The 27,904-nt window shown below is 39.6% G+C and overlaps 1 protein-coding gene across 1 annotated transcript in view; it reads left to right on the forward strand.

Moving 5' to 3' along the window:
- Nucleotides 1–27,904, forward strand: part of ASCC3 (activating signal cointegrator 1 complex subunit 3) — a 312,984-nt gene that overhangs the window by 156,570 nt on the left and 128,510 nt on the right. The window contains exons 15-20 of the mRNA XM_058660479.1: nt 9,728–9,919; nt 10,232–10,456; nt 17,744–17,863; nt 21,329–21,493; nt 23,115–23,201; nt 24,047–24,223. Of these exons, the coding sequence (XP_058516462.1) occupies nt 9,728–9,919; nt 10,232–10,456; nt 17,744–17,863; nt 21,329–21,493; nt 23,115–23,201; nt 24,047–24,223 (966 nt within the window). The remainder of the gene's footprint in view (nt 1–9,727; nt 9,920–10,231; nt 10,457–17,743; nt 17,864–21,328; nt 21,494–23,114; nt 23,202–24,046; nt 24,224–27,904) is intronic.

A 27,904-nucleotide genomic window follows, 5' to 3' on the forward strand; every position in this document is an offset into this window, starting at 1 on the left:
GTTCATTTCTTGAAATGAGGCATCTCTTTGAAGTGTTGTATATTTCTTTTCTAGAAATATTTTGCACAGTGACGTGTGTGTGTTTTAATGTGAATAGAAATGGACATGTTAGATATATACATTTTTGTGTTTTGTGTGTTTTTTCATTTATTAATGTATTGTGATGCTCTTCCCAAGTTTGTTTTTTTAACAAGGGCACAATATGCCAAATAGAGAGACAGTAATAAATCATTTGCACAGTCCTAGGTTGATGGATTATTATTTCCAGTTATTTTGGTTATTAATAGTTCAGGAGTAAACATTCTTGTTCAGAATGATGACATTTGCAGGGAAATTCCTGACAGTGTAATCTGCCATTATGGATTACATGCAGTTAAAAATTTGGTTGGAGTTCTCTAATTGCCAGCTAGAGAGATTGCTCCAATTTTGCTTTTCTTAATATTATTTACTTAGTTGAGAGTGATGCATGCCCACCTGGGCCTCTGAATAGGGTGGGGAGGGCAGATGTGGAGGAAGGGACATGGCATAAATGCTTCAGTCTTTTTTTTTTTCCTTTGTGTCTACAAAAGAGGAAGTGGAAAGGGCCGCTCCTTCCTGTCAAACTACATCAGCACAGGGATAGAGAAGAGTCCTTTTATGACACACTAGAGACCCCAGTGTGGGGAAGAGTGTTCCAAGGGTGTTATTTGAGAGATCTCAATATCCCCAAAACATTGTCAGTTTCATTGCTCCAGTTTTGAGAAAATATAAGGTCTGCTGTTGACAAAGTCCAGCGTAATACATCCACCACCCAGTAACATGTTGCAAAGCTTGGCTAGAATTGTCCAGCCTGCTCTGCCTTCCATCCTCTCACGAGGCAATTGACTTCCCCTGCTGGCTTAAGTGAGTTGGCCATGATGTTCCCCATGTGCATCTGGGCATGCTGTCCACTGCACAAACATCGCAACACTGAGGAGTCCCGATTCCAGTACATGTACTTCAAGGTCGGACCACACATGTGTGATTTTTCTTGTGGAGAGGGTTTGAGTCCAGCAGTCCATTCAATGAGACGCCCCCTCCCCCACCCAAAGAAACCTCACCTGGGGTGTCCTCTGACTTGGCTCAGGTGCACCAGCCAGTGCAGTGTGTCACTTGCACCAGCTAATATCTAGAAGATGCAGCTTGGTCAGTTCCTCCTCAGCTCCATATCTCACATGAACCAATGGGTACTACAGCCTGGCCAAGCCAACCTACCGTAGACCCAGTCCTCATGCATGTCAGTAGGTGCTGTAGTCCCAGTAACCCCATCAGGCCTGACACCAGTCCCAGTATTTTTGTGTGCCAGCCTCTTTTGTGGCATAGAGTGGCCCATCCCACCCCCAGCCCTAGTTCTCACCTGCAGGTGCAACATCCCAGCACAGTCTGGCCCACTCTCAACCCTCCTAGTAAACTGGCAGAGGTTGCAGTCCAACCTAGGCTGACCCTGGCCTTGTCCTGACTATCACTAGTGCCCTGTCACGCCTACCCCCAGACCCAGCTCATGCATCTGCCAATGGCTGCTTCAATGTAGTCTGGTCTAGCCTGCTTTCAGCCTGGCTCTTATGGTCACCAGAAGGAACTATGCCTAACAGAGGAGTCCGCTAAGCCCTTCTACCAGGCCTGCCCCAGCAGTGGATCTTGTTTATGCCGTTGGGTGGTGGTGCTCAGACTGACATGGCCAGCCTCCAGTCCTGGCACTCACTGATGGATACTGTATCCTAGACAGACTCTCACTAATGGGTGATACATCCTAGTCCAATCTGTCCCACTGCAGACTGGGCTCTCATGTGCTCAGTGGATACTGTGCCCTTGCCTGGCCTGTCCTATACCCATTCTGGCTCTTGTGTGCACCAGTAGGTGCTGAAGCCCAGCCCTGTTTTGTCCACCCACAAACCCAGACCACACACATGCCAGTGGGTGCTGCAGCCTTGCCCAGCTCATCCCCCATAGCTCTAGCCCTCATATTCACTAGTGGGAGCTGCAGCCCAGCAGGGGAGAACCCAGAGTTCCCCTGCCACTCCATTCCGAGCCCCTGGTTTTGCATGTGTTCATGGGTGCTTCTCCCCAGCCTGGAATGGCCAACCTGCAGTCTTAGCTTCACTGCAGGGTATTGCAGCCTAGTCTTGCTGGGTGAGGCCCACATTCTCTCCTGGCTTTCATGCATGCCATTGTGTGCTAAGGTCTGTCCCTGCCCAGCGTGTTCCCAGACCCAAGCAGTACAAAATCTGAGGAGTGTTGCAGCCTTGCCTCCCCAGGTCTGTCCCCAGTATTTGTGTTCCTCAGCAGGAGCTATAACCTATAGGGAAGTTTCCCAAGTTCCCCTGCCAGGCCTGGTCCCAGCCACAGATCTCACACATGCCAGCAGAGGCAGCAACCTGCTTTTGCACGGTCATACTTTAAGTCCTTGCATGTGCTGGCAGAGACCGCAGCCCTGCCCCACCCAGCCTTTTCCCATCCCCAGCTCCCATGAGTGTCAAGTGGTCCTGTCAGGTGCGTTCTGTGAACCAACCTGGCTCAGCCCTTCACCACCCTAGCTCTCTGCATAAAAAGGCAGGTGCAGCAGTCCCACAGAGGGGAGCCGACAATTCCCCTGTGGAATCTGCGCCCCAAATCCATTACCCTCTGGTTCTGGTGGATGCTGTGGCCCCGCCTAACAGGGCCCAGTCTCTGCTCTACTACTTGTGGGTAGGTACTATGGTCTAGTTCAACCAGATATGTCCTCCCAGCCCCAGGTTTTGCAAGTGCCAGTAGGTGGCAGATGATGCTACTTAACTCAGCCCAAGTCTCCCCTGTGGATTTGTGCCTTGACCGCCCAGATATGCTCTTCAGTTTCCCCTCTCTAAACCACCCCATCTCAGCTCCCCCTCCTACCTGTGAGTATAGTGGCCTGGTCCATTGGAGCCCCAGAAGTCATTTCTCCCCTTTCACACATGCCCATCCCCAGACACCCCCAGGCAATCTGTGTAACCCCCGTGTGGGTGTTACATGTCCCGGGGTGGCATGTCCCGGCCTGATGCTCCCTGCTTTCCCCATATACCTTTAAAAACAAAGCAAACAAAAAACTAGGATAGGCAGCTGTCCTGGCACACTGGTATAGTTAACACAAATTTGGCATTAACGAGGTTGAGAATGCCCACCAGCTATTGGCTGTTTTTCTCCAATCAGTATAACACTTGCCTAGGTACAAAACAAACTAGGAAGTCATCTGCAACTGAAGTCCAATTTACTGTTCTCAGATACTTGCTTACTCTCACAAACTTTGTCAGAAATAACAATATGCTTATGACAAATTGAGATATGAAAGTGTTTCATTGTTATTTTGTCCTACATTTGAACTATTAGTGAACATGTTCATTTTGCCATTTTACACATTTGTATTTCTTTTTCTGTGAATAGCTTGATCATATCTTCAGTCCTTGTGTATTAAATTGCATGTACTACCATGTATGTCACAGACTTTGTTGTCATTGTGAGCCTTTCATTTTTATTTTTGTTTATTAGTATTTTTTGAAATTAGAAATCCTGTCAACTTACTGAGGATCTCTGGGTTTCATGCGTTGCATATAAAAAGGCTACTTCTATTTGACCCATGGTTACTTCAAGTCCTTGAAACTTATCTAATGTTTGCCACTGAAATGTTGGTCTTGTTCCAGGTACTAGAACCATCACCATTTTTCTAAATACTCCACGCTTTTTCCATTGATTTTAAAATTTTGTTTGAAGAATTCTCATGTTTACCTTAGTCAAATTTCTGAACATTGGGTGTTTTTTTGTTTGTTTGTTTTTGGTTTTTGGGTTTTTTTTTTTTTTTTTGGTCATCAAAACCATTTAGTTACTCAGTTTAATGATATTTTTAACTCATTTGGGATATTGGGATAAGCTTCCTGGTTATTCTTCAGTTATAGAACTTTTCCTGAATGAATTTTCTGGTTTTCTTATCAGGAAGAATTTTAGTGTCAGACCTGAGAAGTAATGTTCTGGCGTTACGTGAACTAGTCCCTTGATTTTACAAATGAAAGTAGTAAGAATTAATATTTTCACCAAGCCGGGCTTCCCTGGGTCAAAAGCAAAGCATTTCATTTCGTTTCTTCAGTGCCGTTCAGTTGCTGTTCATGGACAGACCACCTTCTTTCAGTTTGTAACGACTTTTACAAATGCACTGTTGTCTTCACTTTCGTATTTTCTAAAAGTTATTTCATAAATATATCTTCATAGTATTGATTTTTTCAGATATAATTTTTCAGAATTATCTTACTATTTCAGTAATTTGTAGTCAGTGCTTGGTTTTCTGAATAAATGGTCATTTTTCAACAATGAGCAATTTCTTTTAATCTCTTTCCAGTATTTATCTTTCATTATCTTTGAGATCTCATTACTTTAATAAAACACTGATAGGTTGATGTGAAGTGTTGATTGTTCCTAATTTTAACAGAGATCTTTGACCATCAGAACTGAATGTAGCCTATTGTCAAAAGTCATTGCCTAGACCTGACCGTATGTTCTTTCTCCTTTGGCTTATAATAAAACCTTAAGTAAATATAATGTTCTTGTACGCTAGTTCTGAATCATTCTTAGTTGTTGCATGTTCTTACAGTGAACTGATGAATTTTCTAGTGACTTTTAATGTCTAGATTAATGCAAATAAGATAATTTTCTATTGTATTTTTTTCTGCCTTACCAGGTTTTAATATCAGTGTTAATACACTATAAATTGATGTGTATTATTTTATTTTTTCATGGGTCTCTAAAAAGTTTTAAGATTAGTTTATCGCTAAGTATTTTAAAGCTAAGCTAAGCTGCTACGTCACTTCTGAGATAACCTTGGTAAATGTATTGTTGGAATACCATCCATTCCAAACAGCTTTTTACGTGGAATGTTCTTTTATAAAGTACTCTTTTCTGATCCTTTTCAGTTACAATAAATTCCTCTTGTATCCTTTTGTGTCATTTTTCTTGCCACATGACTGGTTTTGTCTCTTGTGTTATGCTGTTTGTTTTGCTGTGTCCAGCTCTGCAGCTGCTTGTTCCAAATGATAGATATTGTAAACTGGTGGACCTTTGATCTCTGTCACAACTGTTTATCCAGCTCTGCTATTACAGCTTAAAGCAGCCACAGATAGTACATCACAAATCCATATGGCCCTGTGGCATATTATCAAATGGTCTTGTCATGTAGTTTACTGTCACATAACACTAGCCAGCAGTTGTCATTGTCTGTTACTGTTTAATTTCTTTCTTTAAAATAAGTGTTTATATTTAACAATTTCACAGTTCACAAATCAGCAGATTTTATTATGTTAGTAAGTCATTCCTTCTTTCCTTGGGACTATTACCTTTTTATGTTTGTAACTTATTGAGTCAGGTGCTTAACTCACTGTTACATTTTCATTTAGTGAAAGAAGTTCTTCAGGCCTGCTGTTTTATGAAAGCACTGAGACTCACTTTATTCTGTTGTTTACATCTCCTCTAATCTACCCTTCCATCCCACCCTAAATATTCCAATTATGGGACCTAACGGGTCTCCCAACACTGTCCTGATTAGAAATCTTCGGTGGTTCTCCATTTATTCAAAATCACAGCCAGAATCTGTAAGTGGTGGCTTCAAACTCCTATAATAAACGGAGTCTACTCTCCATCTTCTTAGTTTCTACCCTTAAGGGAAACATGTTTTCTCTATAATATATTCATTGCATCCAGGCAAGGATTAACCTTAAACAACTCCTTTTTCTTCCCATTCTGCTCATGCCCCTTTCTCAGCACTTTGCTTTCAACACTCAGTGTTGGTTTCTTTGTAGACGCCCTTTGCCTTGACTGGCTGTGATGATCTCTGTGTCCCCTTTCTCCGTCTTTTCACCTAGGTTGACAACTGCAAAATTCCCTCTGTAGACCAAACAAACAAAAAAAACTACTCAGGCTTCTTAACAATTTTAAGTACTCCTATACACCTGTGCTGGAGGCAGAACTCAGTCCTGACCTCCGTCTTCCTTAATGGCTGAAGACTTTCTTCCATTTACTTCATATCCCCTTAGCATAGTGCCCTCCAGACACGTCTCTCTCAGTTGTCCGGACTTCTGTGCCTGTTCATCCACTGCTTGCTTTGCTCCAGTTAACCCTCATAACACGTTTTCAGCAAAAACTTCTCTGATAAGACTGATGCGTCATTGATTTCATCCATTCAGGGAATCTGTAGGAAGTACAAGCTAAACAAAAGGTATTCTGTTAGGTGCTCTCAGTACAAATGCAAGCAGTCTGTAGATCATTGTCATAAATAACCAAGTTTTACCTTTGTCCACATGCCTCTAATGGAAGGATTTTAGTTGTTGTTGTTTAGAAATCATTTATGTGAAAGTCTCTTCCTTACACAGAAGTTATATTATTTTGGATTATTTTCAGATTATCCAAAGCTCAGATTTTGTCTTGAATTGCCTTGTATTGTTAAGGTGAAGTGAATAAAAAAATGCATGTTTTTATTTAAGGGACTTTGTGGTTTGTCCCAGAAATGAGGGTTGCAGCCAGCTGATGGCCGCTGGAGCTGGCTACATGCAGAACCCACAGTTACAATCTTGCTGTGTGCTTTCTCACTGTCTCCTTAGTGCCACAGCAGGCCTAGACAGGTCCCTCTGCTGTCTGCGTTTACATCAGGCACACTGCGATAGTCCTGTGTAGGGGACCCACAGACAGCCAGCTCCACCTCAGACAAACAGTTCACCTACTTGATTTGTAAGGACTTCTCCTCCAAGCAGCATTTTCTAGTTTCCTCTGTCGGGCCTAAGTGTCCACTCCTGAATGTCACAGAGGAGTAAGAGCACTGAAATGTCCATTCCATCTGTTCTTGGCCTTGAGGAGCTATGTTAGAGCTCGGCAAATGCTGCACAACAGACTGTGTGTCAGGGTTGTCCCATATCTGTGTCGCTTTATGACACTTAAAAATATGACAGTGTCTCTTCCCCGAGAAGAAGAAAGGTCAGGCACTTTGACTCCAAGTGTGGCTGGTTGTGTCAGTACGAAGTGATTTCTGTCGGGCTCACCACACTGCACAAAGGTAGGAAAATTCGCTAGAAACTTCAGAAACATTTTGTTTTGTTAAGTACACATAAACATTTGTTCCTCAGTCTCCATGGGGGATTGGTTCCAGGACCCCTTCTCAAGTACCCAAATCTGGATTGCCCAAGTTTTTTTATATAAATCACTATGTGATATTTTCATTTAATTTGTGCTTCCAGATAGTGTTAAGTCATCTCTGGTTACTTATAAGCTCTAATACAGTGTATGTGCTGTGTGAACTGTTGTTAGACTGCGCTAAGGACTAACGACAAGGGGTGAAGCCTGTACGTGTTTAGTTCAGGTGAATTTGGGGAGGGCAGTATTTTCATTCTGTTCTGTGTTGAATATGGGGATTCAGAACCCACAGATACCTGGCCTGACTTGTATTTTCTAAAAGGCTCAAAAATGTGTAAGTTGTTATTTACTAGGTGGCCACTAGATGGTGTGGTTACTTAATGTATTACTTTTGGTTTTAGGATTGAAGCCGATTTCATGGAGTACCATTTTATTCAACCCTTTTTTTTTTAGTTCGTTATTATTAATTCATGAGTTTAACATTTTAAATGGCTCAAGAGTTAGTGTGACAAAATCTGAACTACAACTCAAACCCCCTGAAAATACTCCCTGCTAATTGGATGCCCCTTATGTACAAATTGTTTTAAAAAGAGAGAGGAAAAAAAAAAAGAAAAGTAAATCAAAACGAATATGTTATATTGCCGATTGAAGCAAGATTTAAGAATAGGAGCAAATAAGCACAATATATCAAAACCCAGGCAAGAGCTATAAAAATGTAGATTGTTAAAAAATATATATCAATTTAAATCTTTCATTTTTACAAACAACACTTAGGCTTTGTAGAGTAGGCTTTCATAAATGTTTAAAGGTGTTTTGCTAAAACAGAAAAGCCAGATACCTCATCTTAGCCCAAACTAGGCCAAGGAACCAACCCCAGATAGTCAAGTTATATATTCTGGGTGGATGTAAAGTTGAAAAGCTAAGATGATGACGGCCATTGGCTTCCCATCAGTGATCTCCAGGAACACAGTTGGAGGGGAACAGCATTGGGTTTACAGACTCATTGTAACCAATGGAGACCCTGGGAAACAGGGACCTCTTTGCAAGGGAGTGTGGCGAGTCTTCTATGTAGTGGATCTAGGATAGAAACAACAAAAACATACATAAGAATTTTTCAGAAAGAAGACGGAGAAAAGCTGGATGTTGTGGCTGAGAAGGGCAATTGAGGTTAGGGATTGAGTTTTGTAGGTCTGTGTATTACAAGGATTCTGGCTTTTACTCTAAAGAAGCTGAGAAATCACTGAGGGTTTTTTTTGTTTGTTTTGGTTTTGGTTTTGGTTGTGTGTGTGAGTGTGTGTGTGTGTTTTAACTTATCCATTTGAAGTACAGACAAGAGAGTAAGAGACAGAGATCTTCCACTGGTCCACTTCACAAATGGCCACAATGGCTGGGGCTGGGCCAGACCGGAGGCGGAAGCCTGGAGTTCTGATCAGATCTCTCATGTGGACATCTTCCACTGCTTTCCCAGATGCTTTGATAGGCTGAATAGGAAGTACAGCAATCAAGTCTCAGACGAGTGTGCATATGGGATGCTGATGTTGGAGGCATCAACTTAATGCACTACAACACTAGCCCCAATTTATGCTGTAATAAGAGTATTTTTAGAGGGATAAGAAACAGACACCAATGCTTGATTGCAAGAAGTACTTGGCTGAAAGAGGCACTTGCTTTTCATTTAATTCCTTTTGAGTTTATGTCATGTACAAATATTATTTTTTCAAATGACATTGTAATGATTTTATGTAAAGCATTATATACCAATATGTGATGCTTGGAATTAGATGCTTTATACAGCAAGCATCTATACTAATGAGTAGTAGTAGGATTTCCATTTTTATATTAATCTACTTTTATGCTATTTTTTTCTTTTTCTCTACATATTTCAAGTCTTGATATGTTTTATATGTTGGAAAACTAAACTTGTCACTGTGAAGCAAATGGATATGCTATTGTAATAATTTGGAGAAAAATAAGGGAAAAAACAGGAAGAGAGGGAGGGAGGAACCCCTATACCACTAAATCTGTATTGTGAAAAATATGAAATCTACTCATATAGATGTTTTTAAATAAATGCAAAAATGTCACTTAAAACAATTTTATGCTTTCTTTGATAAACTTGTTCAGCAGAAATGCTAAATACCATTGCTGGTTTTTAAAAGTGTATATATTCTTTCCCGGTGGCGTGGCCTAGCTGCTAAAGTCCTCGCCTTGAACGCCCTGGGATCCTATATGGGCGCCGGTTCTAGTCCCGGCAGCTCCACTTCCCATCCAGCTCCCTGCTTGTGGCCTGGGAAAGCAGTCGAGGACGGCCCAAAGCTTTGGGACCCTACACCCGCGTGGGAGACCCGGAAGAGGTTCCTGGTTCCCGGCTTTGGATCGGCGCGCACCGGCCCGTTGCAGCTCACTTGGGGAGTGAATCATCGGATGGAAGATCTTCCTCTCTGTCTCTCCTCCTCTCTGTACATCCGGCTTTCCAATAATAATAATAAATCTTTAAAAAAAAGTGTATATATTCTTTATATTATTTTTAATACAGTTATTTTTAAAAGCTAAGTAACACCCTATTATGTTTTGCTGACATTTACCCTAGGTGCAAAAGTCAAGAAATAAGCAAGTCCGAGAATTATTCCCGGATGGTTTTAGCATTCATCATGCGGGAATGCTCCGGCAGGATAGGAGTTTGGTTGAAAACTTGTTTTCTAATGGGCATATCAAAGTCCTGGTCTGCACAGCCACGTTAGCGTGGGGTGTCAATCTCCCTGCTCATGCTGTTATTATCAAGGTAAGAGCTTATCTTCCTTTGCAGATGGATTTGTGTGTGTCCTAAAACAAACGTCCGGATTGATTTATTTAGAAAACATTGTGATTTGGCTATTTCCTTGACTTTGAACACTGTTTATTTAAGGTCAGAGTTATTTTTTCCAATGAAAATCTAGTTTATATTGTGAACATTTAACTCTGTCACAGATGATGAAAGGATTAGGTAAGGTACACTTTTGAAATCTTGCCGTATTTGCTTAATTTCAGTATTCAGTGTATCAGGATTATATTTGTGTATGTCTATGTAAATTTTTGTTAACTTTTCTTCATCTAGGGAACACAAATATATGATGCAAAGCGAGGCTCCTTTGTTGACCTTGGAATTTTAGATGTCATGCAGATATTTGGTAGAGCTGGACGGCCACAGTTTGACAAGTTTGGGGAAGGAATCATCATAACAACGCATGATAAACTCAGCCATTACCTCACCTTGCTCACTCAGCAAAACCCAATTGAGAGCCAGTTTCTGGAAAGTCTTGCAGATAACTTAAATGCAGAGGTAAGACCTGGTAAAGGACAGGTTGGAATCAAATCACCTGTATTAAAAGTGACCAAAAAGATAAAGTTTAAGTTGCAAATCAGCTTATACCAAAATCGGTTATAGCAATATACATCATGAATTCAGTGCAGAATAGGATGCAGATAAGAATTGGTAAGAATTTATTCCAAAAGCACCACTATTTTAAACTATGGAGTTTTGCTATAGGTCATAATTTTAACCAAAATTATGCTAACTAGGGGAATAGAAATAACACTGAGAGTTAACTTTTGTATTGTGTTTTTATAATGTCCTTATGTTTTTCATAAAATTTATGTAAGATTTATAAATTTCTTGTATCTTATTAATTGATTAATTTTGTTACATTACATAAAATAATTGCCAAGTTGATTTAGAGTGTGATGTTTTGATGATGGTGCTGGTGGTGGTCATGGTGGAGGTATGTGACTTTTATGTTAAAGCTGTAAAATAGGGCTTGGCAGCGTGGCCTAGTGGCTAAGGTCCTCGCCTTGATCCCATATGGCCCCTGGTTCTAATCCTGGCAGCTCCACTTCCTCTCTGTCTCTCCTCCTCTCAGTACATCTGACTTTGTAATAAAAATAAAATAAATCTTAAAAAAAAAAATTACTAAAAATAAAAAAAAAAAAGCTGTAAAATAGCAGCAAACCCTGGAGGCCTAGGCAGTGTCTTACTTGGCAAAGAAATTTTTATAATTCATAGTATAGATGTCGAACATTCTAATGACATTTCACAGTTTTCCTGATATTTTTAATTATTACTAATATTTAACAATTTTCTACATCAGCACACTTCTTTCCTCTGCAAATGATACAAATGATTTTTTGGAAATATGTAGGATATAAATAATAAATAGATAAATGCTTATAATCAAATTTTTATTATAAGTAAATTGGGTCCTTCTTAAACAGTTTGTAGGATTTTGTCTTCTATTCCTGTAATGTATAGGTCTTTTTAGGGAATGAAAACCACTGAAGAAAACATGAATACAGCGCATTGATGTTGGAAAGAAAGCAGTTAGTTCCCTGGAAGGACTCCACCAAAGTGAATGCTGTCTAGTTCCAGGTTCTCAGGACAGCCTTGACTGACGAGTTGGAAAAGCATGATTCGTTTCTAAAGAACAGACACATTTAGAAAGATCAGTTTACAATTTGGGGGGAAAAGCATAGATGGGGTTGGTTGCTGTTAATAAAATTGCAAGAAAATGGAAAATACATTTCTACTCCAAGGAAAAAAGTATGATAGCTCAGTTCAATCCTCATTGCCTACGAAGAATTCTTGGTTTCAATTGTGAGGCCTTGGGTCTAGGATCAACAGTTAGCTATGATGGGGTGACCGCCGTTCTGTACGGTAGCAATAGTAACAGCGGACTGAGGCACTGCTGGGTGTTTCCTGGATGTCCCCTCAGTCTTGCCACTCCTCCTAATGAAATGTTGCCCTCAAAGACATTTGTAACTGACCCAAGGTCACTGAGCTACAGTTTAGTAAGTAAGGGGCCTTCATAAATTTGGAAACTAAGGCTGGAGATACACATAGCAAGTTAAGCCACCAACCTTTAGTGCTTTATTTTGCATGCTGGATGTTCCATTTCCAGCCCAATTCCCCACCTATGTACCTTGGGAAAGCAGTGGAGGATGGCTCAAGTGCTTGTGCCCATGGACCCACATTTGAGATCTAGAAGAAGCTTCTGGCTCCTGGCCTCAGCTGGGTACAGCACAGCCCTGACTGCAGCAGCCTTTTGGGGAGTGAACCAGCAGATAGAAATATATCTTTCTCACTTTGCCTTCCAAACAAATAAATCTTCAAGAAGAAAAGTTCATGGAAAATACCTATTATTAAAACATTCTATATAGATTTCAAATTTTCTACACCAAACTAAGTTTAATTACATTTTCTGTGAATTTTTTAAATCCTCTCATGATAGTCAAGGTTCAGTCAATTTTATTCCAAATTTCTTATAGCTTAGGGATCTGTTACATTGCATACAATATTGTAAGCTAAAAATGCATTTATATTAATACTTAATGTTTGACTTCTTCTAAGACTTTATCTAAACATGTTCCAAAATGTTAGCTATAATTTTACTGATGTTCAGTAAAACAGAAGACTCATATTTCACAATTTTTCTAAAAGACTGTTATAAGAAAAACTGTATGTTACTAAACTTGTCCTTGATAGCTTTTTTAAAGGTTAAGGTGTAACACAGCAGTAATATCATGCAGAAGATACAAGAGAATGGACTGCTACTCTTGTCTTCAGGGAACAGTTTTTTCAAGATCAGTAAAATATCAGTGCATATATTTGGTCAAACCTTAAGAATTTGAAAATAAATTATGGCCCTTAAGTTCATCCTTTATTTCTTAAAGTACTTACCAAATATATCATTTACAGAAATGTCAATTAATGTAAATATAATTCTGTTTGGTGATTTAAATGGAATTCAAGTGAAGGAAAACACATTTTGACATTTTTAGCTAATATAGAGGAGTATAGATTTTGCTAAACCTTCTCGTCTCAGTTTTATAGAAAAGCTCCTTATTAAAGTAATGTTTGTATTAAGGAGAGTAACTCCCTTAAATTACAATAGAATCTGAAGTTAAATTTAGTCATTTATAGAATCAAGTGTGAAATTGGTTTATAAAATAAGTTTGTGCTGTGTTAAGATAATGGATTTTCTTCATATTTAGACTCTACAAATCTTCCCAAGACTCCACTGTGGCCATGACCAGTATAATGGTCCTGTCTCACTATGAATATCTCTGAATTTCATGAACATCTATTCTTACCTCTCATTTAGGAATTAATAATGTTCCTACAGGAAAATAATATTGCTAAAAGTAGTCATTGCAATGCTGATGTTTAATGAGGCATCTTAGCTGATTGATGCATAATGCTGCCAGCTGCCAGATTCTAACAGTGAAAGACTACAGTGCTACTACCTGCTTGGGTCTGTTAGCCTGAGGAGAACTTCTCACCCAAAGGCGTCCTGTACTCAAAGAGAAATAGTTTGGAGGGGCAGGAGGAAGGGTTAAGTGCCTTCCCTATATGAAGCCACCAAATTTAGCACAAAGAGAAACACTGCATGTGTTGGAAGCTTTTTAAAATTTATTCATCAGACATCACTGAGTGTCTACTTAGTGTCAGCTCCTGTGGTGTCTACTTAGTGTCAGTCAACCTGTTCAGTTTTTCCTAATCTTGATTAAAGGCCTGCCTCCCCAGTCTAGCTCTGGTCCCTCTCCAGCACGGCTCTCCTGCTCTAGACTGGGCATTCGTCCTCTTCACTGTCCAGTCTCTGTGCTGCCTTGGTGTGCAGTGCTGGCACCACTTACAGTTTTCTAAAACTTTTTGATGCTACACCCATTAACACTGCCAGCACCAAAAAAAACTGTAGTTGAATATGTAAGCAGCATGGCAGTATAAATGATATTTTTTACACGTTTACTGAAATGTTTGTAAGTAGGGCTTCAGAACGTTTGTGGGAATGCAGGCATTTGGCTCTGCAATTAGCATGTCATTTGAGACATCAGTACACCATTATCAGACTGCCTGGGTTCAACTCTCAGCTTTACTACCAAGCTACCAGTTCCAGCCTGTGATGCGCAGCCCCAGAGGCAGATGGCTCAACCAGCAAGGCCCCACCACCCATGTGAGAGTCCCAAATTGAGTTCCCCACCCCAGGCTTTTTCCTCTCTTGTTCTCGCTTTCTTACTCTTTACATCTCAAATAAGTAAAATAAATTTTCAAAAGTTCTTGAAAGGGGCCAGAATGGTTCACTTCCTGGCTTTTCCACTTCAGATCCAGGTTCCTGTGCATGGCCCAAGGGCTTGGACGCTTGCTGCTGTTACGGGAGATCTAGAAGGAGCTCCTGGCTTTATCCTGGCCCACCCCAATGTCACCTGCCTCTCAAACAAATAATAATAATAAATAAATAAGTTGATTTTGGTGCAAAGAAAAATTGAAGTACATGCATAGTTTTTTTGAAAAGATGCATTGTTTGTGAACTTCTTGAAAATCTTTCTATGCACAGTTTTAAGTCTTTCATTCTATTTCCATGAACTTTTTCATTGGCGATTTATTTATTTGAAAAGCACAGTGACAGAGATCTTCTGTCTGTGGGTTCACTCCCCAGTTGCCCACAACCACCAGGTTGGGCCAGGCTGAAGCAAGGAACTGTGATGAATCACAGGTCTGCTTCATGGGTGGCAGAGGCTCAGGTACTTGGGCCATCACTTGCTACATCTCAAGTTCACATCACCAAGACACAGAACCAGTACACTTGCACCCAAACACCCTCATGTGGGTTGCAGGTGTCCTGAGTTGAGTCTTAGCCACTACACTAAGGGTCTAACAGTACTCTGAATATATGTGCCATGTGCCATACAGTGGTTGGTAGATTCATAGGAATGTCAAAAAATTCCTGTCCAAAAAACAGGTAGGTGTTTATGCATATTGGAAGGTGTTCAAAAAGTCTATGAGCGACACGTTAGGAAAAAGCAATAGTTGGATTTAAAAATGTCTTTGCACTTACATAAATGCCTTTTATTACCATTCCCTAGGATCATTTATGTCATCTTTACTAGTTACATAGTTCTCATCGGTATTACTAGTGAATGTCATGAAGCCAGGAACTAAGCTCTATTGTATGTGTTGGCTTCATAATTCACATTTTTTTATTCATTCACTATTTTATTATTGAAGTGAATGAATGAATTTCAAAGAGATGATATGAAAAGGAATAAAGTACTTATTTTTATTTAATCTTCCTGTTCTGAGAAGCCACTAGGTGGCAGCAAATATTCACAAGTAAATTTTAATATTTGCCACTAGGTGGCAGTCAAGGATCAATTTCAAAATCGAATGTACAATTTTTTTTCAGAGTGAGCTGTTATTGGTGAAAAGTTAGAAGACTTTTGTTGCTTATTCTGGTTTTTGATACGTACTTTCACCTTTCCTTTACAGGAATTACCATTAGTATCAGTAGATAACTGTTAATTTAGTTTATTAATATTCTTAGGAGTTTTATGGTTTTTTAGATAACATCATTACATCTCAAGTGAATATCAAGTATACATCATACATTGTATCTTTTAATAAAGTTGTAGCTGTCACACAGGTGAACTCAAACTTGGAAAAGCTATTAGCTTTTAAATTACATCATCAAACTAGTTTCATTTACCTATGAGTTCTAGACAATGTTTAATCTCCCTGCTTAGAAATCTTCAGAAATTCTCACACAACTTCATTGGCTCACTTTTAGTTCTTGGTGCTGTTCATTATTTTGAAAGTTTTAATAGTATACCACGTTGTATGAAATGTATTTGTTTACCAGTAAGGTGATTGATTTATTGGTTTGTTAATAAACTCATGTAAATTTAAGTATTAAGTAGAAATTCCCTGATCATATTTTTGGTTGTCTTTTTATTTTAAGTAACAAATAAGCGGGGTGATGTTATAGCCTGGTAAGTGAAGCCACCTGTGAGGCTTAACATCCCATATTGGTGCCAGTTCATGTCCTGGCTGTTCCACTTCCGGTCCAGCTCCCTGCCGATGGCCTAGGGAGAGCAGCAGATGATGGCCCAAGAGTTTGGGGCCCTGCCAGTCATATAGGAAACGTGAAAGTAATTCCTGGTTCCTGGCCCAGCCCTAGGCATTGAGGCCATCTGGGGAGTGAACAAACAGATGTAATGTCTGTCTCTCCTTCCCCTCCTCTTTGTTACTCTCTAATAAATATGTAAATCTTCAAAAGAATGTATTTGTCTGTATACTTTAAACAAGTAAGTATAATTTCATGTTGAAAATTGTGTACTGTTACAGCTCATCCGCAACTCAAAAAGACAGTTAAGTGTTCATCTCTTTGCTTCATGGAAGTGGTTAAACAGAATTAAAAGTTATATGAATTAAAGCAAATGTTTTTGCATTCTTTAAAATAGAACGTTTGTTATTTTATTCTGAAATTTAGTAATTTAGTAAAGGAGTGTCTCCCTTCCTTTGGCTAAAGCATTAAATGATAAGAATATTTTTTTCAGCTAAAGGTTTAGATAAAACAACTTGGGTTGAGGTTTGATGGCTTACATAAATTTTTAAAGTAAAATGAGTAGCATAAGTAAAACTACAGTTGCTGCCTATGGATTCATTGATCAACAAAACGTATTTTTAGGAAGACTCACTGAAATTCTGTTTATGTTGTTTGATTCATTTGTCTTCGTTACATAGATTTTATATATTAGTGTTCTGATTTTAAGTTATTAGTCTTTGGTTTCACTTACTTAACCTAATCACAAGATTCCATTAAAATGCTGTATTAAGAAATATATTCCTACAGTCAGCATTGTGGCACAGTGAGGCAAGCAACTAGCTGTACCCCTCACATCCCATCTGGATGCCAATTCTAGTCCTGAATACTCCACTGTCATCCTAGTTCCCTGCTAATACGTCCAAGAAAGCAACAAAAGATGGCCCAAGTACTCTGGGCCGCTGCCACCCACACGGGAGGCATAGATTTTAGCCTGGTCCAGCTTAGCCTTTGTGGCCATTTGGACGGTTAGCCAATGGATGGTAGATCTCTCTCTGTCTCTCTCTTTCTCTCTTCATAACTTTGCTTTTCAAATAAATAAATGTTTTTAAAATTCCTGCTTAGTATAATGTAAATATAATTCAGTGTTTATTATGGCTGAAATGTGTAACTGTCTTTCCATGGGTTGCGTAGCAATTACAAATATCTGTATAATCCCAGTAAGCTACACCTTGTCTTAGTGCGTTTGTTGTTAAGTTTTTCACTCTATTTGCATCGTATATTTAGACTTTGCTGTCCTGAAAACAGATGTCCCTAGGGACAAAAGCTAATGTTGTGCCTGTAGTTGTATACGCAGAATTAGAATAGAGAGATGCAATTAGGAATATTGTCTTACTGTTCTGTTGTACTTACACTTAGGTATTTCTATAATGTGGTCACATAAAGTAAAATAAATAAAATGTAAAGATATGGAATATAAAAAAGTTAATGAATGCCAGAAATATTCTTGAAACTGTGTTAGTTAGTCAAATGCTGTAATACTAAGTTCAGTTTTGAAAAATGATATTTCTAATGTACTTTTCTCAATTAATTGAGGCAGGACCAATTTTTAAATAGTTTTAAAAGTATTTTGTTTATTGTGCTTACTTGCTTTAAATATAGCATTATAAATTTTACACACTTTGATAAAATGGTCTTTGATGTAGCATTTATGTCCAACTTTAATGCATTACTTCTACTTTGTGCTCGATTCACAGATTGCTCTTGGAACAGTTACCAACGTGGAAGAAGCAGTGAAGTGGATAAGTTACACTTATCTTTATGTACGGATGAGAGCAAATCCATTAGCATATGGGATCAGTCACAAAGCATATCAGGTAGAAAATTCATTTATTTAAAAAATTCAAGCCTTATTTTTGGTTCCATAATCCTTTCACAGTATGAGGGTAAATATTTCCTCCTCTTACTTCATTTGAAAAAGTTAGATTCCTGGAAGAAAAGCAAAGGACTTTGATCTGTAACACAAAGGAAAATTAAAATTGTCCTTGGTAATTATTTTGCTCTGTTTAAGTCTCTTTTCTTAGTGAAACAAATTAAGTGAATCTTTTTTTTAGCAATGAAGTATTCACATGTAATCCAATTGATAGTAACATTCTGATTTTTTAACTGCAATAAGTAATTATGGAATAAATAAGACATGAAGAAAACAGATTTTCATAATAGCCTTCTGCATGATCTATTCCTTTTGGCAAGTCACTTCCAAACCCTGTTCAGAAATTAGAAGATGACATTAGTAAGTGATTATCTTAACAATTTGGAGGCTTTGATCAGTTCTACAATTCAGTGCATACGCAGAGAGTAAGAATTGGATACATGTGATAGTGGCTCCTCCTATGAATTTCACAGCTGTGTGGTCCATGTGGCCCCCAGATTCTGTGAAATCTTGTCCTTGGACCTCTGCTGTATGTACTGTAAATACTTCTTAATTGCAGATACCATTCTAGCTCTTATCTAATTAAAACATCATTTCACCACATCATATGAATGAATGTCAGCAGTACTAAATCAAAATTAGCAAAGAAGCTGAGTCTAACTAGAAATTATGGTTTTCTTCAGCTTACAAATATCTTAGCTTGTGTGTTCGTCCAAATAGTAAGCGCTCCTTTTTCTTCCTTTCATTTTCCGTTTTCCTGTGCAGTAGATTTTACCATGGCAGAATCGAAACTTCAGGATTGGGTAGGCTGCGCAGACAAGAAAAGCAGCAGCAGCGACTAGTTCAAAGGCAGCTAATCTGAAATCATTACGTTTCTATGCTTTCAGTTTTCCATAAATGAGATTTAATTGCTTTTCATCTTCCCGGTTGAAATATGTGCTGATCCTCAAGTCTTCTCTTATAACTGAAATGTTTTGTTACAAAATTGTGACAGTATTATAACTGTACACTTTTTTAAAAACATGGAATTGGCTACTCTTACTTAGCGATGTCATGAAACTAGTCAGTGAAATGTTCTGAAAGAATTTCAAAAAAACAAAATAAGAGTCAGTGTTAGGTACAGCAGTGAGCTCTGCATAGGATGCCGCATCCTCCGTGGGGATGGGTGGATTGGAGTTCAAGCTCCAGCTTCCTGGTACTGTGCACCCTAGGGGGCAGCGGATAATGGTTCAGGTACAGGGATCGTCCCACGTGGAAGGCACCTGACTTCACCCCGGCCCAGCCTCAGCCATTGCAGGCATTTGTGTCTGACTGTCACTCTGCCTCAGGGTTGACTCCCCAAGTGCTGTCAGTGGCCGGGACTGGGGAGTGAACACAGCTAGTCCAGTGAGACACATGGGTGTAGTAACCTCTAGACTGTGTGGCCCTGTAGAACACATTTTTAAAGAATAGTTACTCCTGACAGAGGACAGAACAAGTCAGTCGACCACCTCAGCTGTATGTTGACAATGAAAAAATTGGCCAACTTTAGACTATATGATGGACTATATCAATCAGTGGATTCTCCAACGACCGCATCGTGCCTGGAGTGGTGAGACTGGCAGCAATACAGTTCTGTGGAACTATCAAAACCACTTTGCCGGCTCTACCGTTGGACCAGAGATGGTCTCCCCAAGATACTGATGAGCTCTTCTAGACAATAAGATGCGGGACTTCTTGCCTGGTAGATGCAGGCAATGAAAGAATCTCAACTGAATTTGATCTGTGGTAATGCAACAAGGTGGAGGAATACACTATGGTGGTGGGGGGGAGAATCACAGGGCCTATAAAACCATGACACATAATGCAATGTAATCAAAAACAAAAATGTAATACAGCAACAAGGTGGAGCAATCCCCCATGGGGGTAGGGCACAGGGAGGGGTTGGGGCATCCCCAGAGCCTATGAAACTGTCACATAATGAAATGTAATTAATAAAATTTGTATATTAAAAAAAAAAAGAATAGTTACTCCTTTGTGAGCTCGGTGTCCTGATGCAGCACATTAAGCCGTTACCTGTTAGGACACTGGCTTTCCATTACATGCTCTGCTTTGTGTCTCAGCTCTCTGCCTCCTATCCAGCTGCTGGTAATGCTGTGGGCAAACAGCCGGAAATGGCCTGAGTCCTTCTGTCCCTGCCACCCACGTGGGACATCTGCATAGAGTTCTGGACTGCTGGCTGCCACATGGCCCAGCCCCAGCCAGTAGCATTTGTGAAGTAAACAGCTGATGGAAGATCTCTCTGCCTCTCCCTTTCTCTCCCTCTGTTTCTGTTCCTCTGCTTTTCAAATTTTTTTTTATTAAAAAAAGAGTAAGTTTACTTTTGTTTATCTTGATGTTGACAGAGAAAAGTGCTCTATCATTGTCCTGAATAACTGATAAACTAGGAATATGGTTTGATCGTTTGAAAGTCCTGTTCATTTTATTGTAGAGGAAGAGAACAGTTACTCTTGTTTTCTTTTATTTGATTTTCATTGTTTTTTTAAGATTTATTTTATTTTATTTTATTTTTAATATTCATTTATTCATTAATTACATTGCATTACATGACACAATTTCATAGGTACTGGGATTTCCCCCCCTTCACCCCAAACCCTTCCCCCATCATGAATTCCTTCACCTTGATGCACAACCACAGCTCAAGTTCCGTTGAGATTCCCTAATTAAAAGTTTACACCATACAGAGTCCAGCATCCCACTTGTCCAGTTCAAGTTCAACGGCCTCTTAGGGAGGCCCTCTCAGGTTTGTAGGCAGAGCCAGCAGAGCGTCACCTCGATCAATTAGAAGCTCCAACATATCATCAGCAACAGTCCAGGTATGATGAGGCTGGTGCAGAGTCCACTGATTGACATAGTCCATCTTAGGGTTTCCCCTTGTTCAGTTTTCCGCTGGAAGCATAAAGCTGAAGTGGTTGATTCATCTACTCCATTTTCCATCTTTTCTTGGTTAATGCTTTGATTTTATTACAAAGTCAGATATACTGAGAGTAGGAGAGATAGAGAGGAAGTGGAGCTGCCGGGATTAGAACCAGCAGCCATATGGGATCAAGGCGAGGACCTTAGCCACTAGGCCACGCTGCCGAGCCCAGTTTTCATTGTTTGTAACATTAAATATTGTAAGGTCAAAAAAGAATTTCAGATTCTAGAATATTAGTTTCTGAGGAAACTATGCAGATTGTTAATCTCCATGAATTTTTAATGTTCCCTTACATGGAATAAAATATTTTCTAATTGTCGTCTAAATATGTGAAAGTGTATTTTTAAATTATAATCTGCAGCATCAAGAAAAAGTGTATTTCCACATAGGCATTTTTGCAAGTAATGACACTGAAGAAACACTTAGGGGTTTGTTTTTTCTTTCTTTCTGCAGATGGATCCAACTTTAAGAAAGCATCGAGAACAATTGGTTATTGAAGTTGGACGAAAACTAGACAAAGCCCAGATGATCCGCTTTGAAGAGCGAACTGGATATTTTTCCTCAACTGACTTGGGTAGAACTGCAAGCCACTACTATATTAAATACAATACTATTGAGGTATTAACCTGGGCAGTATTAATTGAATAAAATGTTGATTTGTAGGTATAGATATTTTTTAGAGTTCAAAATATATTTATTAATGCAAAAATCACAAAAAAGTGTCTCATTTTAAAAATTCCTTTAACTTAGGTAAATTCTGTAACTTACCCTCAATAAGAATAGGGAAAAAGACAAAGAACCCACTTACTTTCCTTCTCAATAAGTGTATTACAAACAGTAGATACATCCCCACCTAAAACTGCCATGGTGTACCAGGGAGACCTGCAAGTTGAAAACCTGAATGACTTCAAATGTGAGGGCATGACGAAATGGTGTCTGTGGATGAAAAGCTGAAAATTTATCCACATGTTATCAAGCAACAGTTAGTTTAAAAATAAATAAAAGGGCAACCTAGCATTTGCTCTATCTTGATTTTCAGAAAATACCTTCAAGTTTTTTTGCATCTTTTCCACATAAGCCTTTTATTTGTTGATCACCTTAGGTTTATCACTTTTAATTATGATACTTTACACCAGCAATCTGGTGGATCCTCAGCCAACACATTTACTTAACCTTTTGCTTTTTTTGTATTGCCTGTTCACATCCATTTGCACATTAAGTCACCTTTGTCATTTACCCACCTGCAACTGTATTGAAGATGAACAGTTCTAAACCCACTTGCAGTTCATATTCAGGAACTCAGATTGTGTTGAGCTTTGTTGTATAAGACCTTTTGCTGATTTGTTTTTACATTACAATTTCCTGGTTTCTTATATACCCTCAATAATTATATTGTGAGAACCTGAAGATGGCATGCACTTGTTTTTAGTTGTAACTCCGGATTTCATTCTATGGAGTTGGACAGTGGTGTAGATTTTCATATACCTGTGCTGAAAATACGTAAAGACAGAATGTTGTGATGAACTGTCTTTATATATCTAATATATATCTCATTAATGGACTTTACTGACACATTTGCTTTTTTTAATTTTTGTGTTTCATCATACAGCTCCATAGGTGAAAGGATTTCCCCTCCCACCCCCACCCCCTTCTCTGTATCATCACGGTAGTGCAGTGCTTCAGAACAGTCACAAGTCCATCATTCTGCTATTTAAATGTATCATGACATTGTAGCTATAGGTAATGGTAGCAAGTCCAGCCTCCTATTGTCAAGATAAATTTTAACAGTTTCATTGGGAGTAGAGTTGCATGCTGTAACATATCTTCACGTTGTGGTATGCTAGTCTCCATTGTACAGTTCTTCTAGGTGAATACATGTTTATACTTGTTAACCTATGTATCTGTTGATCTTATATTTTGCATGAATTTTGTTTTATGTCAGAACATATGATATTTGTTCTTTTGGGATTAACTATTTCACTGAGCATAGTGCTCTTTCTGTTCCATTTGCTTTTAAAGGTCCTCCTTGGCAAATTATGTTTTAATAATATTTTTCAGCATTTGATAATTTGGTAATGTTTACTAAAATCATAATTTGGAGTACTAGACCATGTGTAGTATAACTGCACTGATTTGCACTCAGATGTTCTTTAAAATTGTGTGATTTACAATAACGTTTTATTATAAAATATTTTATTAGAGTTTTAATTTTAATTAAATGTAATATCTGTCTTGATAGACCTTTAATGAACTCTTTGATGCACACAAAACTGAGGGTGATATCTTTGCTATAGTTTCCAAAGCTGAAGAATTTGATCAAATCAAGGTAAGATTATTTGAAGGTCAAACAAAATGAATACTGCATACATACACTTGCTCATTTGTAAAAGCTTATATTGATTATTCCTGATACAATATGTGGGGTTTTTTTGTGATACTTTACCTTTGAAATATGAGCAGTGTTCTTCCATATATCAGTACTATCCACTATCCTTGGTTATAGCATTATCCTCAGAGCTAACATCTTTGCTTAAATCTTAAATCAAGTAACTTGAATATGTCTAACAGTAATGGAACTACCAAATAATGTAGTATATGGTTTTTGGTTTATTTGAATTATAAAGTTCACTGAAAAATTTAAAGTTCATGTGTGACTCAATCATAGATATGAACATTTCCTTATTGTAATTTAATCTTATTAACAGTAAAAACTTTAATACTCTGAAATAATAGTACTTCACAGCTTTAAGCTATGAATATGTTATATTGTGTAGAAATATGTGGCTTTAATGAATGTATCTGAAGATAATTCAAGCTTGCCCTAATCCAATTGGGCAGAGGTTTTACTCTGGTCAAATAAAAAATGAAATCTCATCAGTTGAAGGATGGTGAGGTCAGAAGATTTAATTTTTGCAGCATATCAGATTTTTACATGTCAATGGTACCTTTAATATGGGTGATGAATAATAAAATGTAATTGTATCAGCCTCAAGAGAGTTTCATGTTGTATTTTATTAAATACCAGTGGGAAACCTAGTATTATTTAACTGTGTAGTAAGAAATTGTCAGGTTAAAATGGATAGAAACTTTTAAAGATACAATGTTTAATTTCAATATAATCATTTCAGTTAATCTTTCTAAAGGTTACTATAAAAGTGTTGATTCTTATAGGTCAGAGAAGAAGAAATAGAGGAATTAGATGCCTTATTATGCAACTTCTGTGAACTCTCAGCTCCTGGGGGTGTGGAAAATAGCTATGGCAAAATAAACATCTTACTTCAAACCTATATCAGCCGGGGAGAGATGGACAGTTTTTCGCTCATATCAGATTCTGCATATGTTGCACAGGTAACAGCCTTATTACCTTCCCATTTTCTCTTTATTGTTTTTCTATAAGCTAAGAAATGAATCCATGTTATGCTGTGACTATGTTGTTCGTAATGTGTCACCAAACTTGAATTTTTGCCTGAAAACTAATGGTTCTTGTTACGTAGTCTATATATTCTGTTCCAAGTCAGTACTGGGGTGTTGAGAGCAGGTGCTTGGCTTGTTTTTTTTTTTTAATGTTGCCATAATTTCTATTATACTTTTTAAAATGTTGAAGTCTAATTGTTTATTATATAAGTGATAATGTTCATTTCTTAGAGACAGTGTTTTAAGCATGCTAAAGCATTATGAGACCTTTGAAATCTAAACCAAATATTAAAAAATATCTACTTTTTATTATTAAGTCTTACTGAATATATACTAGTAGCTCCAGTGGCTTGTCAGTGTATAGAAAGGCAATGAAACGGGCGCACTGGGCAGTACTGAACAAACCTTAGCCCACAAGTAAGATTGGAAACCAGGATGGAACACAGGACATGCCCAGCTAGGTTCTTGCACCATCTGGTCTGCGTGAGCCATGGATGCTGAGCCACAGTGTCCAAAAGGCAGGGGTCGCGACAAGGTGACAGGCTGTGCCAAGCTGAGTCAGAGCAACCATTGGCATGCACGTGATATGGCTGGGAACAGGCCCAGTTGGGGAGCTAAGGGACACCCTAGCTGGGTGGAGGTTCCCACTAAGGGGCGCACGAGCTGGAATGGGGCTGCATTCTGGTCAGGATACAGTTGTAGTCTCCCTTGGCACAAGTGTGGCCTGGGACAAGACGCAGCATTCCAGGCCAGACTACAACACCTTCTGGTGTTCTGGAGGACCAGGGTAAATGTGGGACGGACTAGGCTAGGTCTCAACCCCAACTGAGCCATGTATGAGCTATATGTGGGTATGGACGATCTGTGGCTGGGCTGAAACATCCAACAGCAAGAACCAGAATGGGCTGAAGGCCAGTTAGGAAAAGCCACTGTTCCTGCTAGGACAGGAGGTGAACTGAGTAGGGCTGGCTCATGGTCCCACTGGTATGCGTGAAATCTGGCACTCGGAGGGGTTCTGATGGAGGAGCCTGAGCAACTCCTCTGGCAGGACACAGACCCGGCAGGTAAGCGCAAGAAGCATGGAGGGAAACAGCCCAGAAGAGGTCATGGAAAGTTTCCCACTGGCATACATTTGGTATGGGTGGGGGGCAGACAGGCTGAATCAGTTCACGTCATCCACTGGCAAATCCGAACGCTGGAACACAGTGTGGGTTGAGCCAGGTTTGGTTGCAACAAAAACAGTGTACAACACAGAATGCCAAGGTGAGGTTGCCTGTGCCAGATGTGACTGCAGCACCCAACCAGCACACATGAAAATCAGGAAGGGAGGGAGCAGAGCCGGCAGGGGAATAAGGGTGGTTCCCTTGCTGCACAGCTACTGCCACTGGAGAGCATGAGCTGGGATGGGGGTAGACCAGACTAGGCAGGGCTACAACACCTGTGGGCCTCCTGTGGCCCAGATCAGGGAAAAGCCAGGCTGGGCTGATTATTGCTACTGGCACAATCTACAATTAGAGTGGGTGAGGGTTGTTGGGGCTTAGCCACAGCATCAGCTGGCAGAAGTTGGCTAGTTCTGTCCAGTTAAGCCACAGAACCACCTGGAGAGCGCATAATCTGGGAGTGGGAGTGGGAGTGGCCTGGGAGGGTAATAGTGGGCTCCTCCCTCTTGGGTTACCCCCCCCCACATGGGAGGGCATGAAAACTAGGACAGGGGCTGGGGCTAGACAGACACCCAACAACATCTGTGAAGGCTAGATAGTTGAGCTGGCTAGATGGAACAAGGTTTTAATACCCATTGACATGTATGAGAGCAGAAGGGGATGTGGGACAGACTGGACTAGTCTGCCACACATACTGGCAAACCAGGGTAGGGGGTGGGCTTGGTTGGGGTTATTGTGGGTCGCTCCAACTAGGCTGCAGCTCCCACTGGTTTATGTGAGGGTCGAGTATGTGCTGGGCAGAACCAGGCTGGACTGCAACACCCATTGGTTCCGGTGGAAGACAGGGCTGAAAACAGAATCAACCCAGCAATTGCAACCACCTGCTGATTTGGGCAATGGACTGCCGGGCCCTGTGCTTGCTAGTACATACATGAATCTGGTCTGGGAACACCTCAGACAAAAAGCTTCTTTGAGGTTCCCCCCCAATCGAGGTTCCGGACTCAGAACCCTAACCATCAAAAAACAGAGGACAGAACAAGTCAATCAACCACCTCAGCTGTATGTTGGCAATGAAAATACTGGGCAAACGGAGATTCTATGATGTACTATGTCAATCAGTGGATTCTCCAACGACCTCATCGTGCTTGAAGTGGTGAGAGTGGCAGCAATTCAGAACTGTTGAACTATCAAAACCACTTGAGCAAGACCTTCAGAGCATGCCCCACATCTGGGACCTGGGATGGGTGGGAGACTGGGTGGGGCTTCTCTCTTAAATTCCCCTTTTACATCAAATATATTAAGGAAACAATACAGAACTGATAAAAAAAAGAAATGAATAAAAATTACACATATTTAAAGTTTTTAACTTCTTTTTTGGTTATATTGTGAAACAATCACCACAATACATTGGCGGAAGCAATTACCATTTTCAAAAAAAAAAGATTTACCTATTTTTATTGAGAAGTCAGACATACAGAGAGGAGGAGAGACAGAGGAAGATCTTCTGTCCAATGGCTCACTCCTCAAGCAGCCACAACAGCCGGAGCTGAATGGATCCGAAGCCAGGAGCCAGGACCCAGGAGCTTTTTCTGGGTCTCCCATGCAGGTTCAGGGTTCCAAGGTTTTGGGCTGTCCTCAACTGCTTTCCCAGGCAGGGAACTGGATGAGAAGCAGGGTTACCAGGGTTAGAACCAGCGCCCATATGGGATCTGGCAAGTTTAAGACAAGGACTCCATTTGCTAGGCTACCACAGTGGACTCAGCAGATCTGTTTTTTCAAAGTAATTTCTTTTCCCTGTTTTTGATTCTTAGATGTGAGTACTGAACTATGGTTCATTTTATTTATTTACTTGTTATTATGGGAAGGCAGATTTACAGAGAAGAGAGACTAAGATCTTCCATCTGCTGAATCACTCCCCAAATAGCTGCAGTGGCCAGAGCTGAGCCAGTCTGAAGCCAGGGGCCAAGAGCTTCTTCCTAGTCTCCCACGCTGATTCAGGGTCCCAGGGCTTTACTATTTTTCCAAGCTCTGCTACTTTCCAGGCTGCACAAACTGGTACCAGTACAGTTTCCAGGCACTTGCAGGTGGCAGATTAGCCAATTGAGCAAACATACCATAATTTACGTCCTTTTAAAAATATGACTTGTGTTCCACACCTCTTTTGAAATAGTTGTTTTGTTTTTTTCTTTGTCCAACTTAAGTTTCAGAGAGATTTCCCTTCAAGACATTCTTGTTAAAAGATTATTGTTTGTTTTTCAGAAATACTGTTGTTGATATTTTATTTGTTTAGCAGTATTTCCTTTAAATTGGGAGAAACTGTTAATCTTATTTGATTAAAGAAAAAAATGCTTGTATTACTTGTAATTTCATTCGAAGATTTAATGTACGGGAAGAAGGTTTATGTCACATAAATTGTTATTAACTGCTGCAAATTTCCAGGAATGCTTTGAAATAG

This window comes from Ochotona princeps, chromosome 1 (genome assembly GCF_030435755.1).
Source record: "Ochotona princeps isolate mOchPri1 chromosome 1, mOchPri1.hap1, whole genome shotgun sequence".
NCBI classification, from domain to species: Eukaryota; Metazoa; Chordata; class Mammalia; order Lagomorpha; family Ochotonidae; genus Ochotona; species Ochotona princeps.